General features: G+C 39.3%; 1 protein-coding gene across 1 annotated transcript in view; it reads right to left on the bottom strand.

Moving 5' to 3' along the window:
* Window positions 1-7,891: 7,891 nt before the first annotated feature.
* Window positions 7,892-20,962, bottom strand: part of LOC145392789 (uncharacterized) — a 46,998-nt gene continuing 33,927 nt past the window's right edge. Inside the window, exons 13-14 of the mRNA XM_080267077.1 lie at window positions 10,848-11,107; window positions 7,892-8,700 (exon numbers count right to left, since the gene is read on the bottom strand). Coding sequence (XP_080123203.1) covers window positions 8,651-8,700; window positions 10,848-11,107 — 310 coding nt within the window. The 3' untranslated portion in view covers window positions 7,892-8,650. The remainder of the gene's footprint in view (window positions 8,701-10,847; window positions 11,108-20,962) is intronic.

The raw sequence follows: 20,962 nt of genomic DNA, 5'->3' as shown, positions 1-20,962 counted from the left end.
TCAAAGAATGTACAATAAATTTGTGCATGAATGGCAGATAGAAGAGAATGTCTGTGATGTATGTCGAGTACTGTATAATGAATATATGCAATACTTTACATTGTTCCTGAACTAGTAAAAAAAAAAAAAAAAAAAAAAAAAAAAAAAAAAAGCAGTTGGTCTGCATTATGAAGTACATCAGCTATTTAATGTTCTTCACTGCTATTAAGTTTGCAGTAAAGAACCAAATGAATTGTGTATTCAAATATCACTGCTACCTGTAAAGCTGATTAGTCATTTCCTCCAGTTTACATTACCATTTGTGTTTTTTTGGCAATTGTGACATTTTGGAACACATCCAGACTGAAGATGAGATGTAATTACTCATTTAACACACAATAAAGCTGATATATTATACAACATGGAAACACTTTCCATAGTGAAACACACCATTGTTCATTATGAAGTGGTCAGGATGTGCTAGGAAGGGTTAGGGCTGAAACTACTTATGCTAGTACTTACCAGAGTATCACTTGTGTAAACTACTTATGTAAGTTAATGTTTCATACATACAGTACAGATGCATCCAATCACAGTATTACACCTGTGCCTTGAGGAACATGTAAATTTGTAGCAGTTATTATAGCATGGTAGGTAAGAATGTGACATCTGCCTAAGATGCAGTGAGAAAAAACTGTGATTATGTTTGTGCTGAGGATAACATCACTTTGTGTGTGTGTGTGTGTGTGTGTGTGTGTGTGTGTGTGTGTGTGTGTGTGTGTGTGTGTGGTGTGTGTGTGTGTGTGTGTGTGTGTGTGTGTGTGTGTGTGTGTGTGTGTGTGTGTGTGTGTGTGTGTGTGTGTGTGTGTGTGTGTGTGTGTGTGTGTGTGTGTGTGTGTGTGTGTGTGTGTGTGTGTGTGTGTGTGTGTGTGTGTGTGTGTGTGTGTGTGTGTGTGTGTGTGTGTGTGTGTGTGTGTGTGTGTGTGTGTGTGTGTGTGTGTGTGTGTGTGTGTGTGTGTGTGTGTGTGTGTGTGTGTGTGTGTGTGTGTGTGTGTGTGTGTGTGTGTGTGTGTGTGTGTGTGTGTGTGTGTGTGTGTGTGTGTGTGTGTGTGTGTGTGTGTGTGTGTGTGTGTGTGTGTGTGTGTGTGTGTGTGTGTGTGTGTGTGTGTGTGTGTGTGTGTGTGTGTGTGTGTGTGTGTGTGTGTGTGTGTGTGTGTGTGTGTGTGTGTGTGTGTGTGTGTGTGTGTGTGTGTGTGTGTGTGTGTGTGTGTGTGTGTGTGTGTGTGTGTGTGTGTGTGTGTGTGTGTGTGTGTGTGTGTGTGTGTGTGTGTGTGTGTGTGTGTGTGTGTGTGTGTGTGTGTGTGTGTGTGTGTGTGTGTGTGTGTGTGTGTGTGTGTGTGTGTGTGTGTGTGTGTGTGTGTGTGTGTGTGTGTGTGTGTGTGTGTGTGTGTGTGTGTGTGGTATTTTTTGGTAGTGGTGTAAGTGAAAAAAAGGTGGATTTGACATGTAGCCAGACACAGGTAAGTCTTTCAACTGGTTTTCCTGTTCTTTTGTAGCACAGCTTTGGGTAACACGGCACCCTGCCAGTAGCAGGTTACTTGAGACACTGGTGTACAGTACTTACATGCAATCTTCATTATGATTTTTGACTATCTTAGGTGGTAGGCCTTCTTGCGGGAATATAAGTCGACTTGTAAAGTGATTATCACATTATATGATAATTTTTAAAACACATCTACTCTGTTAAGTGAGGAATTACAATGAGCATATTATTTGTGTATTCATGAGAATATTTTAATTAAATTGCTGTGCACCACCCATGTATGCAGCATCCTGCTGCAGTGGAAGAATTTATTATTGTACATAGAATCCATGTACAGTTGACAAGGTGAACAAAAAGCAAGTACAGTATTGTGGAAGTGTTTGTTGTTCACTGAAGCACTTTTATCATTGATACTTATATACTGTTGAATGCTGCAGTTGTCATTACACACCAAGAAAGAAAGAAATATTCCCCCAAGCTAGACCTTATTATATCATGTAGCCCTGCAAGGTGACAGGAGGGTGTTACCCCTCCTGGCATGGCAGCTACCCGGCGTGGCTCGAACTCACAACCGCCCGATCCCAAGTCCAACACTCTACCATTGAGCCACCCTGCCCCCTACACACATCAAGAGCGATGGGCTATAATTAAGATTATCCCTGATACTAGATGTATGATTGACTGGGAAAATATAAAGTTATTGTACATTACTAAGTGAAAGATCCCCATTTTAATTGATTTTGCATTTATAAAAATTTTTTATGAGTTGATTGAAGAAGTTAATCAATTATAACTGTGCTGTAATAATGCCTCCCATTTGTACTATGCAAAGCATCCATCTTATCTATATCCTGTTACGTCTTTCAAAATTTGTGTCAGTTGCTTCAGATGGCTGCAATGAAGTGGTTATGGATGATCAATATTACTATTATTATTAAGTAAAGTGCTGTACTTACAGCATTTCTGAAATCTGTTATTTTTTACATAAATCTTGATTATCAGGTACACTGCACAAGTTAGGAAATTTGTAAATAAAATTAAGTTGAATACAGTACTGGTTTGAACTCTTACTGTGATATGGAAAATGTTACATACACAATTATAATAAAGTGGTGTCAGTAGGCTTAAGATATTTTCTCTCCAAGGGACATGACAAATTATGGAATATCTGTGAAGAAGCTGTTGTAGTTGTTGCTTAACCCCAGTCTGTCTGGCTGAGCAGACCTGTTAACTACAGGTACACAACTGCTTCTGTGGAGCCATCCTCCAGGTACAGTATAGTACAGTACCTACAGAGTGGTCCAGAAAAAAATTACACCTTTTAAAAACTTGTACTTCCCAGATTTTTTTTTTTTCTTTTTTCAGGAAGAGCATAGAGTGATGCTACAAGTTTAATCTGACAGCAAGATGGATGCTAACAGTTTTCAGTTCAGCACCAGACCAATATTGTTGAACTGTATTTTGCAACAAAATCAGTGGTCATCAAATAACTGTGGACCAAAGATGCTTGCTTGTCCTTTTGCACACCACACAGTTGTTTTTGTACACTCAGGGGTGCTTGAACATGCTTGTGGGGCTGTGGTGCAGTCCAAAACCTCATGTTTCACTTATTCACTTGCCCACTCAAGTGGAAATGTGCCTAATCACTGAAGAAGCACGTCCAAGAGACTAGGATTGTTTCAATCCATTTGCTGATACGCTGGCAAAATTCATAGCGTTTGTTCTTGTTGGCCTGGCTTTGAGCCTATTGAATCTGCACTTTGTATGGAAACAGTTTCAGGTCATTACGAATGATACTTATCAAATAACTCCTGGAAATCCCCTCTTCCTGTGACAGCTGTCTGGTGGACTTCCGTGGGGACTATTCCGGAAGAGTCCTAACATCCTGAACCTGTGCTGGTGTTCTGGCAGTCAAATGTACATCACAGTGGGTCTTGTTGTTAGCCAACTTCCAATGTCTCTGAACTTCTGTATCAGGCTTTTGATATTGTTGCGATGTGGAATTTTCCTCCCTGGAAATTGACAACGAAATTGCCTCTGGGTGAGAACAACTGATTTTGTTGCAAACTACAGTTTGACAATTTTGGTCTGCTGCTGAACTGAAAACTGTTTCTAAGCATCCATCTTCCTATCATATTAAACTTGTAGCATCACTCTATGCTCCACCTGAAAAAAAAAGAACCTGTTAATTTTTCTGGGAAATACAAGTTTTTAAAAAGTGTCAGTTTTTTCTGGACCACTTTGTACAATGTGCAGGCATCCAGTGCCCTCTTGTGGTAGACAGTGCCTCAGTAGGGTGGGATCAGAGTCCCTCCCACAGCGAGGTGCATGGAAATACAGGGAGATGTGGCTTCTAGGTGGACACCGCAGCTGCTGCACGGTGCATAATACCACCAGGTGTAGTATGAAGTTTGAACTTTCATTTTCATATTCACTTTGTGTTGTGAACACTGTATGACATTAATAAAATTAATGAAGTAATAATTATTTTAATAATACTACTAATACGGTTAGCACCAGTATAATTGATGTACAGTACAGTAAGCTCTCAATTATCCAGAGTAATTCAGCCAAGCCCTAAGCTGGATATTATAAAACACCAGGTATTGCACAGTACCCCCTATTGGTTCAATATTTGGCACTGAGCCAGATATTGCATTATTATCTGTCTCAACCCTCTATCCTAAAAACTTTCCCATGTGTAAAAGGTGGAAATTAAGCATTAAATACAATAATGATAAAATAGAGTACTGTATTGTACAGTAATACTGTACAGCATCAGTTGGCAACTGTTAACAAGCCACATGATACACCTCGATGCTGGATATTATATAGAACTGCCAGTTATGTCCCATTTCGGCACCGGATATTGCATAATTTCGCCAGATATTGCATTAATAAAGCCAAGCCAGCAGTGCCAGATATTGCATTGGGCTGGATACCGTGTTGACGGATAATTGAGAGTTTACTGTACTAGAACTCCTGAGTGCAGACTACAATCATGTATTACACGGTACAACTATACCTCTTGTAGTCTAGTATGATAAGTAAATATGAAAAGCTAATGTTGGTCATAGCTGGCCACATGTAAGTTATTCATCTAAAGGAATCGAAGTTTCTTCAGATAGGAAGCCAAATAAGCAGTAGCCACAGTTCAATATCTATATAGTATACTGCACATTCAGTGTTGCTGAATGATTTATGTCAGGGTGATTATAATTACTGTTTTAATTGAATTTTCATCTTGAGTATGTCATTTTTATTATTACATTGCTAGTACCAGATTTTATTCAGTGTATGAGATCACTCTAAGAATGAAGGGGTTAATGAAGGTTATATCTAACCCATCAAAATCAAAATTCTTCTTGTGAAATGATTAAAACAATCTAGAACTAAGGGTAAAGTAAAAATGATGTCCTTAATCTGATGTGGTTAATATTAAGATAAACATTGTAAGTGTTGTGTAAGTTGCTTGCCTTGATACAGGCCATGTTTTATTGTTATTGAGAGAATTTATCAAATGTCTTGATACTGAATGCAGTTATGCTTGTACATGATTCCTGTCAAAATAATGCTTTTAAATGCATTAACGGTCTAGAAGTTTCTAAAAAGTGTCCGATAAAGATATTTTTAATAACAATCTGGACAGTGCAGATGTCACACATAGGGAGGAAATTGAGGTGGTTCCAAGATGTGGAGAGAATGGAGAATGAAAATTGGGTGAAAAGATCTGTGCATGCAAATGTGGAGGGTATATTACTAAGAGTTTGACCTGAGATGAGGTTCAACAAAACAGAAATGCTGGCAAAGATTGTACAGGACCACCAAGGGAAAGGGCTGACTACTGCAAGACTGTAATACAGTACAAAGCCTTTAAAATAAAGTGAATGAGAATTTAAGACCACTGTACGAGTCCCAATGATGTTTTTCATTATCCAGTGCGAAAATATAATTCAGAACAAAATACAATATACATGTATGATTACAAATAGTGAGTGAAAAACCATACCACACAGCGTTGCATTGTGGTGACAATAACCTCAAGGAGTGCACCAAATTAAGCTAAATAGTGACCTTGGTATATCACTGAACTGTTAATATCTGATATTAAAACACATCATCATCATCCGGACCTCCTTTCTCACCCTAGGGCAGGGTAAGGAGTAGCAGTGTCCAGACAGCCAAAGTTCAATGGGCCACGCTTCCATTCACTCATCATTCAAGCCCTTGAAATCCTGGCTTCTATCAGATAGACCAAAAAAAATTCATCACATTCTGTAGCCTCACATATATCTATCTGATACAGCCAATCTGAACACTGTCACACTAAAAAAGGGTGACCAGTCCCTGGTTATGTGACTCTCCGCACAAAATTAATCCATCCAACTCGGTCTCTTGCCAGTTCCTTAGCCTCACCAACTTCCATACCTCTTCCTCACACAGTCATCCACCATATCCCTCCACCTCCTTCTTGGCCTACCTCGCTGCCTGTCGCCTTCAAGTTCGCCCAGATAAACCATTTCTTCACTCTATTGTCATCCATTTTCTTCATATGACCATACCACCTCAGTACATTCTCTCTGATTCTAGTGTCCACAGATTTCCTCACTCTGCATCTTTCACGTATCACATTATTCTGTATTCTGTCCTCTCTCTCTTCTCCACAAACATTCCTCAGCAGTCCCATCTCCACTGCTCTTACTCCTGACTTTTCATTTTCATGCCACACCATAGTCTCACATCCGTACGTTGAGGACTAAAACTCCTTCCCATAAGCCTTGCGCAGCTGCAACACTCGAGCCTCTTTTTCTTATCAAGTCCTTCATAGCACCAGCTACTTTCGTTTCTTGTGTCACTCTACTTTCCACTTCTTTTACACATTTTCCTCTCTTTTCTATCAATGTACCCAGGTATTTGAACTCTCTCACCAATTCCAGTCTCTCTCCATTCACCTTAACAGCACACTGAGAGTCACCTTCTCTCTCAATAACCATCACTCTACTCTTTTCTACATTTACTCTCAAGGCACAACATTCACAGACATCTACAAAACTCTGCATTAGTCTACTAAGGTCTTGTCCAGTATTTGCAAGTAGCGCTGCATCATCAGCATACAACAAATTTGAGATATTCTGTCCATCATCATTCATTACCAACACCATCCCTTTCTCCATTACTTGTGGTTTTACTTCTCTCATCACCCCATCCATATGTACATTGAACAACCATGGGGACATCACGCAACCTTGTTGCATGCCTACACTGATCGTGAACCATTCACTTAGATGCCCATTTACCCTTACACATGCCTCACAACCATCATAAAAACTCTTGACAGCACCTAGCAGCTTACCATCTACACCATACAAGCGCAAAACCTTCCACAATCTTTCTCTGCTTACTTTGTCTTGTGCTTTTTCCAGATCCATGAATGCCATAACCATTTTATTGTCCTTCTCATATGCCTTCTCCACTATCTGTCTCGCTGCAAACACCGTCTTTGATCCACACATCCTCTGCCATTGCTAAAGCCACCCCGTCTGTCACTCATTAGAACTTCAGATAGCTCTCTTATTTTCTTTATAATAATTCTTCCATATACCTTCCCTACAACACTCAATAGAATAACAAATAAAAAATAACACCAATACTTTTGAGTATGCGTCTCCAACTCTGGAACTAGACTTTCCTGCCCAACAGTCCTCTTACGGACCACACATCTTCATATATCACCACTCAGCACAAACGCCCATCATTAATACTGAATACATGCTGTGGATGTTTAAAGACGGAGTAGTCGAGGATGAAAAAGGCTACTTGTACGATTTGGCAGCCATATCAACTGATACTGTGACCAGAAAATGGATACTTTACTGACCGCTTCAGGTATAAAATATGATTACGTAAAATCTTCAGGAGAAACCACGCAGAATCTGGCCAGTATGGAAGTCATATTTGTGTCACTGCTCCATTGAATTTATTGTAAACAGCACTGATTAGGATGTGTTGTACCTTTATTTTCTTCAAACTTTCAGACAGAAAATAATACTGCACATTTCAAGTTCTAATAATATTCACTATCTTGTACTAATCATCAACTAACTGTTGAAAAATATATGATGCCAAATCCCTAGATCATGCCATTAAAGAAATATAACTTGAAAGGATGATGAATGGACACACTATGTTTAAAAGACTTAACACTAAGTTGTCAATAAAAGCATCTTTTATATACTGTTTTGCATTTACTATCAAAAATCTTCAAAACAATATCACCCAAAAAGTTCTGAAGAGGTAAATGATATAGTATAAACAGTACCATCTGCAATAACAGCTATATACAATAAACCTTACTGATACAGGATCACATATTAATGTTGAGTGTCAAAGATCATAATGATAAGTTGTCAAAGATTAAACTTAAACTGTTTTCTGCATAGCTATGTATTTTCAATCAGTAAATAAACAAACTAGACAAAGTACAAATCATAAGTACCATTAAATGATGAATGCAAGGAAAAAGCGTGAAAGAAAATGGAGTGTGATAAAGAAAGGACTATTTAGGATGGCCAGTTTGGCAATTTGACTGTTAGATCCAATACACTTATATCCATTGAGCAATAGCTGTTCTAGGATCATCGCCAAAACATGGCAACAGTTTTTAAGGATCTTAACAAAATTATAAGAATGTCCGAGTAATTTTGGCATATTTTCAGGGTTTCTTTCTTGACTTCTTAGCCCCTCTGATAGCAAGTTAGTGACCTAGCAACTGTAAAGCTGGTATTCTCATCAACTTTGGAGACTTTCTAGGACCTCTTCTTCAGTAGCTTCTTTTGCATACTGCAATCTACCACTCTCTTGTTTGTAACATATCTATAATACTGACATACACTGCAGTAAGAAAATAATGTACAGTACAAATAAACCTGATGTTTATGTCTTTATGATTTCAACATAGGCTGCATAAAAAACATAAATGCTAATATCTGCGTAACACAGGTAGAAATAAAGTGGTAGAGAAGAGAACAGAAGGCCTCTTTGCTCAGTGAGAATAGGGGCTTAGGACTATGGAGAAGAGAGCGAATTGAGGGCTCAGCTGGGCAGTCACATGGTGTTCCTTGGTCCTCTTCACCATCCCCAATTATCTGGACACCCATTAGACCAATGACCTCTCCTGCCTGAAATAATGATATCTTTATTCACCCACTTAACCTTATTCATGTGGTTGGTGCATCATCAATTATCATCATCATCATCATCATCATCATGAGGAAGTTTAATATGACTAACCTAATCTCCACAGTCAAAGGCTTAACACAAAAATCTTAAGTCAACCTTTCTCTCTAACTGGTACTAACATAAGATTTGTTTATTCTTGTGAAAAAACAAGGAATATAAAAATTACAATATAACTGTGTGACTAAATATCCAGATGATGCTGTGGTGGTCATTTATAGTGAATGAGTTTTGCAGTCTCCTTAGATTTTGGAGAATGTCTGTGTGTGTGTGGTTTGAATGTTGGTCTAGAAAGTGATGGTTGCAGGAGAGATGACTCACATTGTGATGTGTTACTGAATGTAGTGAGATGTGAATTTATGGAAGAATATAAGTACTTAGGTGCAGTACTATTACAATAAGGGTACCTGTGTAAAGAGAGTGAATTCATCTTCATCATCCAATCCTACATTGCCCCATGAGGAGCATCGGAAGCCCGGGGCTAGGCAAGATGGTCCTGACACTTAAGATGAGAGTGACTAGCTTCACTCATCCCTGAGTGGCATTACGTAAGCAATAAACCCCAACCACCCCTTGGATATAAACCTTCACCAGCTCAATCCGAGTGGAGCGCCGTAATTACCCACTAAACCACCAGGCGCCAAAATTTGGTTATATGGTTACCACCCAACGTAGTAAATGGTTTCCTGGTGTACAGGAAACCACATAGCTTGTCACTCAGTGTAGAGTCACCCACAGGCAGAAAGATGAGGAAAGAATGAAGGAAAGAAAGACATAAGAGGGAGTGTAAAGTCACCCGTAGGCAGAAGGACGAGGAAAGAATGAATGAAAGAAAGAGGAGGATGGAAGGAAAGAAGAATGGAGGGGAGGAAAGGGCAGACACCTGAGAGCAGCACTACATCAAGTGAGTGGATGGTGAGCGCCCCTACCTACCACTAAAGAGAGTGAAACATAGAACAATTCAAGGAACAAAAGTAACCATTACAATGAAAGCGCTGATACAAAACAATAAACAGAATATAGAAGTTGTGATTGCATGTGTTAGAGCACACATTAACATATGCAAATGAAACCTTGGTGTGGCATGAGAGGCATAGACCAATGAAAATACAATGCTTTGGCAATGTGTGTGGGTTGCAGGGATCAGAAAGGAAAATGAAACAAAATCAGCAAAAAATATGGAGAACAGAAGTATACTGATACAAGGGCAAAAGAAAACGTGTACAGATACAATGGCCAGAAAGAAAATAGGTAAGGTTGTGTACAAATGAAATAAGTCAATGCACATAAGTTTACAGGTGGAAGAAAGGCACGACAGGCCAAGATGACAGACATATGGTAAATGAAGAAGTATGGTACACTATGGAAACTGATGAAAATAAGGCCTAAAAAGGATCAATTGAGAGAGATGGTTATGTACAAAGATGCAATGGACAACAGCTACATCCATTTTTCAGCATGGAAGTTGATGAAAACACTCAATCCCACACGAGTGAAAAGCACATCCAAAAACAAGGACTGAAAAAGGTATGTGCAGATGCTATTGCTGATGAAGTGGAGCAAAGACTTTGAAGGCTTGGATGACATTAAATGACTGTGTGACTCATTTCATTTGGACTGCTGTTTGATGGGTAACCTGCTTTTAATATTTACTGTTTCTGGATCCTGTCTTGAAGTACAGCTGGGATGATTAATAATGACTGACAATGACGATGATGATGAATTACTATACCCTGAGCTGAACATTTTGGTGGTTACTGTTTGTAATGCCAAAACAATGGTCATGACAAATAATCTTTTTGGAGGAACCAACTGCCAGAACCCAGCTGTTCTTTTCTGATGCAGATATATAGTGTATTTACATCTTTACCCATCCTGCCAAATACACCAAAGACCAAATAGACTTGTTACAATAAAAGTGGTGATATTTTACAGTTTATGGATACGATAATTTACTCCTTCATTTTCAACTGATGAATCACTGCAAAACCTGAGGACTGCACATTAAAAAAGTGATAAATATATCATAAACTGTGAAATTACTCATGTACAGCATATTATACCAAACAGCTCCTTAACTCCTACTTACCACAAGTGAAGCACCGCCCATAACCACCATAATAAGCCATCTCATCCCCAGACACTGAGGATGAATCAGATAAATAGCTTGGACTGGAGTGCTCACTGTCACTGCTAACTACTACTGGTTCTATATTAGGCTGGTTAGCATGGCTGGGGTTTAGAGAAGTGCTTTGAGGAGGAGGGTGTGTTGTGCGGGAGGGGCCAGACCGGTTCCCACTCCCCTGCCCAACTGTGCCTGGCTCTGTTCGAGCTCGAGTTGGTGCCGCACTGGAAGTTAAGAATGCTTTATTAGTTGCCACAACTGAAGCATGATAGTACCTGAGCCAGTGTTCCTAGGTGCTGCCCCTGCCAGCTGTCCCAGGATTGCGGTCAACAATGTAAATGGGGTTGGTAGCAGATCCTTCTGGAGGTAAATTTCTCCCGTTGGCCACAGTAGCACTGCCTGCGATGCCATGAATCATGGGCCTTACAGTATGTGGAAATTGCTGCAAAACTCTGACGACATTAGGGTTCCCTTGCAGCACATACCCTCTCCCACTTATAACTACAGTTGTCATTGCGGATGAGCCAGGAGGTCTGATAACAGGAGCGGTTACTGGTATTGGATTGCCACGACCCCCCTCCCTGTAAATATTGTTGTAACCCATTACTTACAATATATACATTTTAATGAGAACCAAAATGTGATCTGACTACTATAAACGTACAGTATATGTCATATATGAAGCAATATAAAGTACTACAACACAATCTGACATGACAAAGTACTGTATAGTACTAATAAACACAAAAATCAAGACCAAAATGACATTACCCTTTACAGAATGCTTGATAAATGGAGAATTTAAACATGCATAAACTGCAAAAAATGTTAACTGTCATTATTAACTGTCATTACAGTATCATATAGCAACTATAAATACCGTAATGCAACTATCAACATTAAAAAAAAAAAAAAAAAAAAAAAAAAAAAAATTAAACATCAAACTAATTATTAAATTCTTTTACACTACTGTACTTCACCTAAAACACTATGCCATTTAAAGTCAAGTTTAAGTCAAGGGTATCAGGCATATGATGCTCCTTCTACTGATATAAGCCAATTACACTGCTGATACAAAACATATTCATTTTCAACAGAACATCACAATTCTGCACTGTACACAAATACTTTGTGTCTGAAGGAGTTGGACATGCATGATGCATAAGACTTTTTTTTCACCTCTTGATGGCAACTAACACCAATACAGGATACCATGTACCTCCAGCATCATCAGTGTGCCACTAAGTAGTGTGGGTATGCTTCTAATGGCCAGAAGGAGCAAGAGGAGTTTGAGTTGGAAAATTCATAGCATCTGGAATGACTGAAAATGTTATGGCAACACAAACAGCAAAACAGGTTGCAGATGTAAAGAAAAGATAAGTATGTGGATCAATCTCAATCTAGAACTTGACTGTAAACGTGGCTGAGTCCTCCACAGGGTAGAGTTGCTGTCTGTGCTGCACAAGGCCATCTACAGTGGAACCTCGCACCTCATGCTATGTTCATCTAATAAATACGCATCTCATGGCCCACATTTCACAACTAACTCCTTGAATCTCATTGGTGCATATCTGAGGAAGCAGTGTTGCTGGGAAGACCACACTGAGTTTGGTTGAGAAAAAAATGAACAAGATAAAAACTGTGTTTTCTTAACAGTATAACCCATATACAGTAGCTCATTCTTGGGGTAACTTAACAATTATTTAATATTATAAAGTGTGACCTCACTATAACAGGCTACAATAGATCTTTGCTACTTTGAACCTCAAAATAATGAAAAGGGGAAAAGTGTGTGGTAATGATAGGGTCATGTCTTCTTAGTGTAATAGGAAAAGTGTGTAGCAGGATACATATTGACAGAGTTAGGGAAATAACAGAGGAATTAGTTGGAGAAGAACAGGGACGCTTTAGGAAGGGAAGAGGTTGTGTAGATCAGATATTCATTCTTAGATCTTTAGTGGAAAAGTTTCTAGTGAAGGGAAAGAAGTTGAATGTGGCTTTCATGGATTTGGAGAAAGCATATGACAGGGTGGACAGACAAGGATTGTGGAAAGTATTAAGAATATATGGAGTAGAAGGGAAGCTGTAATGCTGTGAAGAGTATGTATGATGGTGGTAAGGCTGCAGTGTGTGTGGATGGTGAACTGAGTGAATTTTTCTCTTTGAAGATTGGGTTGAAACAGGGATGTGTCATGCCTCTATGGTTGTTCAATCTGTACATGGAAAGGGTAATAAAAGAGGTACAAGGTAGAGTAATGGATGTTGGAGTGGCCCTGGTGAGAGAGGGTAGTGTTTGGAAACTACTGTTGTTTGCAGATGATACTGCGTTGTTGAGTGAAGACGAAGGGGAGCTGCAAGGCTTGGTGGATGAGTTTCGGAGAGTGTGTAAGAAACGGAGTCTAAAGGTGAATGTAGGGAAGAGTAAAGTGATGGTCTTTGAGAGAAGTGAAGTCAGTGAATGTACAGTGAGGTTGGATGGTGAGGAAATGGAAAATGTGAGTACATTTAAGTACTTGGGTAGTGTGATGAGTAAGGATGGAAGTTTGGAGGATGAAGTGCTTGAAAGGGTACAACAAGGAAGAAAGGTTGCTGGCTCCTTGAAAGCAGTGATAAGAAACAGGGAAGTGTGCATGGAAGTGAAAAAGTTACTACATGACAGTATTGTGATACCAACTCTAACGTATGGAAGTGAAGCTTGGAAGTTGTTGGAAGGACACAAGTCAAGAGTGAAAGCAGTGGAAATGGGTTATTTAAGAGGAGCCTGTGGAGTCACATGGAGAGACAGGCTGACAAATGAGGATATAAAGGAGAGTTGTGGTGTGGATGTGGATGTGATAGGATGCGTTAAGAGGAACACACTGAGGTGGTCTGGCCACGTGAAGAGGATGGAGGATGAGAGACTGATGAGGAGAGTGTATGTGAGTGAGGTGGAGGGGGGGAGAGGGAGGGGGAGGCCGAGGATGAGATGGAGGGATGGAGTGGAGAGGTATATGAGAGAGGGTGGTGTGAGTTGGGAGCAGGGCAATGAAATGGCGGGGGACAGGGCGATGTGGAGGCGATTGGTTTGTGGCCACCCCATACGGGATTGAAGCGTCTGGCAATAGATAGATAGATAGATAGATTTTTCATATGCCTCTGAGCCCACTGAACTTTTGTCAGCTATACCAAACTATGGTCAATAAATGGGGTAGTACAGCGTATAATACATGTACTTCCTACCCTTTTTACTCCAACCTGACCTGAAATCACCCTCTCCACATTGTGACTAGTGAGCTGTATTAACAGATTACAATACATGTTTAGTAATACTGTACAACACAGGAAGAAGTGCTGACATGGATTTGAAATTAGCTGCTAAAAGAAATTAGGGGTAAAGCTTTCATTTGCAGTACTAGAATATGATATTATAGTCATTTATTTTTAATCATAAATTTGAATTCCCACCTGGGGGGGTGACCCCTGGATTTACTAAACTTGTGGCTTTATTGAACCAGGCTTCCCCCCAACTAGTTCCATAAAGCACGGGTCTACCATAATGAGGGGAAAAGGCAATTGGTATATCCCACAGTTCATTATATAAGACGTCTGATAGAAACCCACGATACTGAACCTAGGGCTGGTAATATGAAAAATGGTCAGGTAGGTATCTCATGTAGGACAAGTTTCAAGATGTCAGTAAATCAGTATTGTATGGGGGTAGCCTGTGTTCCACGGTAAAGATGTTGTCAGTACAAAGAGCACAGCAACAATGAGGAAAAAATCAGGTGCTCGATTGGGGATGTGCCATCCCACTAATGCACTGATCACATGATTCACCCAGCATAGTTCACAGTTCATGCAGTGCTGCCCACGTCTCCAATGTCTACCACCCCACATGCAGCTGTCCGGTAGACCACAGCATCCACTCCTTATACCTAGACTTGGTTCAACATTTAACAAGCTTGTCCAGTAGGTCACTGGATGCACTACCAATATCCAAAGTTTGGCATAAATACAGTAGGTTCATTAAGGCAAGGTTTCACTGTACTAGCAAAAAGCTTATACTTGCTGCTTTTAAGACACCATCTATGCAACTGATGCTAAAAATGAAAGACATTAATTTGTGGAAATAAGTATCACATGAGGGAACATCTGTTGGCAGCAATGTCTGATGATGTGTCCTAGCCACAGGTATACAGTATTTTGTTTTTGGTGTCATTACATGTATTTGTTTTATCCCATAAAGCACTCAAGAACTGTTTTAAGGTATGCGTTCTACTGTATATCGTTATTACTCTATATACTGTTTTCCCTTCAATTTAGCAATTACTGTAATTACAGGTTACAACCAGACAAAATGTCCAATTTCTCATGGCCTTACTGACTTCATTACACTACTAACTATTGTTTTCAATCTCACATTACCTCACACAATTGCATCTCACAGCAGGTTTCGATGTCTCTTTTAAATGTATTCTGCAAAGTTCCACTGTATCAAGTTTTTTAAAAGGCTGAATGCCGCTCCCACTGCAGTACCTCCCAGGAATGATAGCAACCAGCCACCTATATCTTCCCTAAAGAGTTATTTTGCCAGCTACAACGTACTACTTGTACAGTCAGGGAAGTTCCGCATTACCCACTTCCCGAAGCACTGGTGTGAGACAGGTGAGTGTGAAGCGGCAGTCAGACCTCATGTGTCTGGTAACTGTGAGTATGAAGGAGGGAAAGGTGAGGGACTGTGGGCAGAGGAGGGTTTAGTGATAGGTTGGGAATCACATGCAAGTCTGCAATGTATGACTTGGACAGTGTGTTTGAGTTAATTTGGTTAGGATAGATGACAATATGATGTTAAAATTGTATGATGTCTGTAGGGTTAATGCCGTCAGGAAAGTTATGGAAGTTTGCTGGGTTCGGACAGAGGTTTGAATGCTTTCATTCCCTCTCAACTTTAACATGTGTTTCCCCAGGAGGTATTCATAACAATATAACACTTATATTTTGTATTGCCTCGAAAACAAAACCACTATAGAATCTTTCTATCTATATATATATATATATATATCTGTCTAACTATCCATCTGTATCTATCTATCTATCTACATATATATACTGTATATATATATATATATATATATATATATATATTTATATATACTTGTATATCCTCTGTCATCCCACTGTAAACATCTGCCTGCAAACATTTCCAGTGTCATTCTGTAATTATTCATCTCGAACTTAGAGTCTAACGTAGTGTGTAATAATAATAAAAAAAAATCTATATGAGCGATTAACAGGTTTTTCGTTTTCCTTTAGACAGACTGACATGGGAAGTCCTAATTATACGACCAGTCTCTGTAAATATCATTCTGATTGATCATTGCAAAAAGAAGGCATAGAAACATACCTTTGACAATAAACATATTTTGATACTGTGACATAAGCAACTCTCTAAATCCTCCCACCCCTGCCCACCTCCCTCCCACTCACAGTTACCAGACATGTGGGGTCTGGCTGCAGCTTCGTGACTATTCGTTGACCACCAATGCTCCGAACAGTGGGTAATGTGGAACTCTCCCCGACTGTACCGGTATTCCCTTGTATATTATCTATTTTTGAATACAGTCAAGTCACCTAAGGCACGGGTAATTGGTTCTGGAACAATCCTGCGCCACAGAAAACCGTGCCATAGAAATAACTAAACTTATGGGAAAAATGGAATTTGGTTCTGGATGCTCGCCCAAAGTCCCCCTTCTCACCCCAATTTTCCCCATTTACCCCCATTTTACACAGGCACACAATCAAGCAATCAGTCAATGCATGTATTACACGTAACAACAGGCACAAAAAGCGGGAGGGTGATCAGCCTTGCGTCTACACTGGCAAGTATGAACTAGTTAGTGACGAATCACCTATATCTGAGCAAAGACGAAGTATAATGCCTCCCATCATCATCATCACGTACTGTATATAGGAAACAGATCAGCTGACTGACCAAAACATTAAAAATGGCAGAGGCTAACTAGTCCAGCACTGATTGAAGAAGTGTATTTGATGAAGTCTGTATGCTCAAGTGTCAACAAAACTCACGTTTAACACATTAATAATCATTCTTATATACGTGATGATGATGGGAGGCATTATGCTTTGTCTTAGCTCACAGATAGGTGCTTCGTCACTAACCAGTTCATACCGGTTTTACGAACAAACCTATAAACTACTCACAATACCCAAAGAATCTTTAATGTTTCATTATTTAACACAATGAATTTGGTGAAGTTTAACCTCCTCATAAGAGAGAAAAAAGTCCACAGTTGGAGCACTTGTAGTATGAAGCTGAAGTGGTCGCCATCTTCTTTGTTTACAAACAGGGGAGCGCGCTGACTGCCTGGTGAATTTGCCCGGTCGTTTCAAACCTTGCTGTGCCGCCGTGCCATAGGTATTTTATGCGCGTGGTTCGTTTTCTGTTTTGGTTCTGGCACCTTGCTGTGTCACAGAAAACCGCGGCACGGAAGTCCGTGCCATAGGCGACTTGACTGTACACTCAAACCTTGATTTCTGGGACTAAATGGGGAATCAATTTGTCCCTTACTCGAAAATGTCCATTGTTTTACCACATATATAGACAATCATACAATGAAATGCAATGGTTTTTTCACTTATCTTACCTATATACAGTACAGTAATCCCGCATTTTTTGCGGATTTTTTGTCTACGGTTTTGCCCTCTCGCGGATTTTCTTAGCATTAATAAGTTCAACAAAAATATCCTTGAATATACAGAAAAAAAAAAAATTGAAATTCCCGCAGCTTCCAATTGTAGCGCGGTAAACTCACGCCACCCTCTGTCCCTTTCCCGTGGCCCCTCTGCCAGTGTTACCATATCTAGCATAATTTTATTCTTTTAGCATAATTTTGATCAAATTTTCGAGTCTGGAATATTTTTTAACATATTAGAAGTTTTAGAATCATTCTAGCATAATTTAGAATGGAATGGAATATTTTTAGAATAATTTTATAAAAGCTACAAATCAGAGAGAGAGAGAGAGAGAGAGAGACGAATAAGGTAAGATGTTTGAATAGTTGGTTACTTTCAGTTTGGGCTTGGTTGGGTTGGATTAGGTTAGGTTGGATTAGGTTAGGTTAGGTTAGGTTGGATTAGGTTAGGTTAGGTTAGATTAGGTTAGGTTAGGTTTTAGGTTAGGTTCAGTTAGGTTAGGATAAGTTTGAGCTTTGTACTTTACCCATGAAACCTAGGTTTTTCCGATGGATTTTGGTATGATTCATTCGATTTTCAGCTTCATTTCAGTCGGAAATGACCATTTTCTGTTTCCCCCCCTCCCTATAACCCCCGATTCCCCAAAGATCCCTCATTATTTCAGGGGGATGGGGGGGGGTCATATCTCAAAATCTGGTTATTTCCGACGGAAATGATGCTCAAAATCGAACGAATCACATCAAAATCCATCAGAAAAACGTAAGTTTCGTGGGAAAAAGCAGTATGGGTAGATACCGATATTTATCCTCTTACTGTATGTAGGTTCATTTTAATATTTTCATAGTAAACAATACATAATTAATATGTTGCACGAATATGTATAGAATTTTATCATTTAGCTTCAAGTTAGCATAATTCATTTTTTACTTGGAACAAATATGCTCAATCTAGCATAATTTTTTCATTGCCCTAGCATAATTTTGTTGTTTGGATATGGCAACACTGCTCTCTGCCTCGCATTCTTCAGTCCACGCCTGACTGCCTTAAGTGGCTGTTGTGGTTGTAACCACACTCTGATATGAGCCTCTTGCCTCCCACTTGCTTTCCACATGGCCCCAAGACGTAAGCCAGCCTCACCAAAGGCTAATAATACAATTAGTAAGAACTCCAGAGTGACAAAACGATGAAGTTATGACCTTAGCAGAGAAAATTGTGTTACTGGACAAGCTAAGAAACGACCGTGCGAGTGTTTGCTATCACCAGTTAATGCATCTTTTTATTTTGTACTGTTTTGTTAATAAATGTGTAGATAATTGTGTATTACAGTACGGTGTTTACGTTTTTCCTTCATAATGGAGTATATGCTTTCAATCTTGTAAGAAGGTATTTCGGGATGAGTATGGAGGTTTCGGTACAATTCGCAGTCACAACAAACACAAAACAATTCGCCTTCATTAATGAAGATAGCTATGGGTGACGCTAGAATATAATTCAAAGGCGACTACAACGAGGAAGAAACAAGTTAATTATTGACTAAAGGTGCAACTAATAAATAATATCCAGAACCTACGCTACTGAACATAGACTTTGCTGGATCCCCCTGAAATATAGTTATTAAAGTATTGATTAATTAATAATAAGTATATTGATGAAAGTATTGAATAGTATATTTATAGAATGGCGGGGAATCGTCCAGGGTGCGAATTGTTCTGAAGGGGAATCGTCCATGTTTTGACGGGGAATTGTCTGACGGCGAATTGTCTCGCAGTCAGTATGGACATGGACTGTGTGATGGGCAGCATGGTGGACACAAGTGCAAGTTTTCAATTGTTAATAGAGTATTCGCGGAATTGACTTTTCGCGGGGGTTACAAGAACGTAACTACCGCGAAATATGCGGGATTACTGTATATGATTATGAATATTATTTTAAGGGTACTGTATAAAGAAACATACAGTATTAATGTGTAAAACTAGAAAGTCCATATCATTACAAAACAATAATGTCCGTTGTCAGGTAGAATATGGAGTCCCTTAAACCTGAAATCCCTTATATGGAGGTCCCTTAAATCGAGGTTTGAGTTTACTTACTTAGACTGAACAAGTAACAAAAAGAAAATACTGAGGGGATATAGAGTAAATGGAAATGAACTGATAAGATGCTAAAATCTTTTTAGCTGAGGAGAATACAATCCCAGGACACCCCAAGCTCCATCTGTCCCCCAAAATGTGAAATCATGGGCACAGTAAAAACACCAATACTGTATTCAATCCCATTTTAACTGCTTCAAGACTAGGTTACTGCAGTCAAGTATATTTATGGGTTGAACATCCAGTCATCAATCTCTGAAACTATTTAATCCATTTATCTCTCTTCCAAAGGTTATCACTTCTTCCTCTCATCCCTTACATTTTCATATTTTTTCCCCGACATTCATTCCTATACTTTCAGTTTCCTCGGGTTGGAACAAGGGGTCAGGGTAATGATGATAATGTTATGAAAGAATGCATAATAATTTTAGTGAAGTGAGGAGCAAGGGATGAGATGGTAACCCGGACAAAATGCAGAGGTATATCAGGGGGTGAGGGAAGATATGGTATGCTATCAACAGAACTGATCATTTTATTAATAAAGCATGGGCAAGGGTATATGAAATGCAGCAGTGCTTATAAAGGCTGAGCAGCCTGGAAACTCATGTCTTGGCTACCCCCTACAGATGAAATTTCCAAGATGTAGCAAAGCATCAGTGAAACAGACAAGCTGTGGCTGAAGAACACTGCAGAAGAATAATAAGTGGCAGAATAATAATAAACCCTTCAGGCTGATGATGCATACTTAAATTTTACTCCTGCTAACGCTAGTGATTTTAATCAACATGTCAGACATATAGCAGTGGAAAGGTTATCGATCTGAAGGATAAATCTAACTCGTCCTGTGCAGTCTCTCCAAAACTGAATGAAAAGTATACATTACTGGAGTTATGAAATTAATGGGATACAGTATCACTGCCTGTGGAAAGCATATGACTGAATTAATACAGCTGGTAAATGCACATTTAGTTAGGTCAAAGAATGATGTTTTTAAAGTATGATGAAGTGTAGTATGATGCCAACTACGAATACCCACTAACAATAAAGAGGGAACCAGTTGAGATCATTATTACCATATTCACCCAAATCCAATATTAGTCTACATCATAATTACAAGTGGTACAATGATGGTAATTTTTATGCAGTGCTGTGAAACTCATGTGAGGGCTGTTCAATAATACAGTACAGTGCATGAGCTTTGGGTTATAAGGCAACAAACCAATACTGAAACCACAAATAAGATTCCGTAATGAATTCTTTCATGACTTTTTCATTTGAATACCACACTGGGCATAA

This window comes from Coenobita brevimanus, chromosome 23 (genome assembly GCF_032717465.1).
Source record: "Coenobita brevimanus isolate Jiangsu-jjx chromosome 23, ASM3271746v2, whole genome shotgun sequence".
NCBI classification, from domain to species: domain Eukaryota; kingdom Metazoa; phylum Arthropoda; class Malacostraca; order Decapoda; family Coenobitidae; genus Coenobita; species Coenobita brevimanus.
This window is presented reverse-complemented; position numbering and strand designations above follow the sequence as displayed.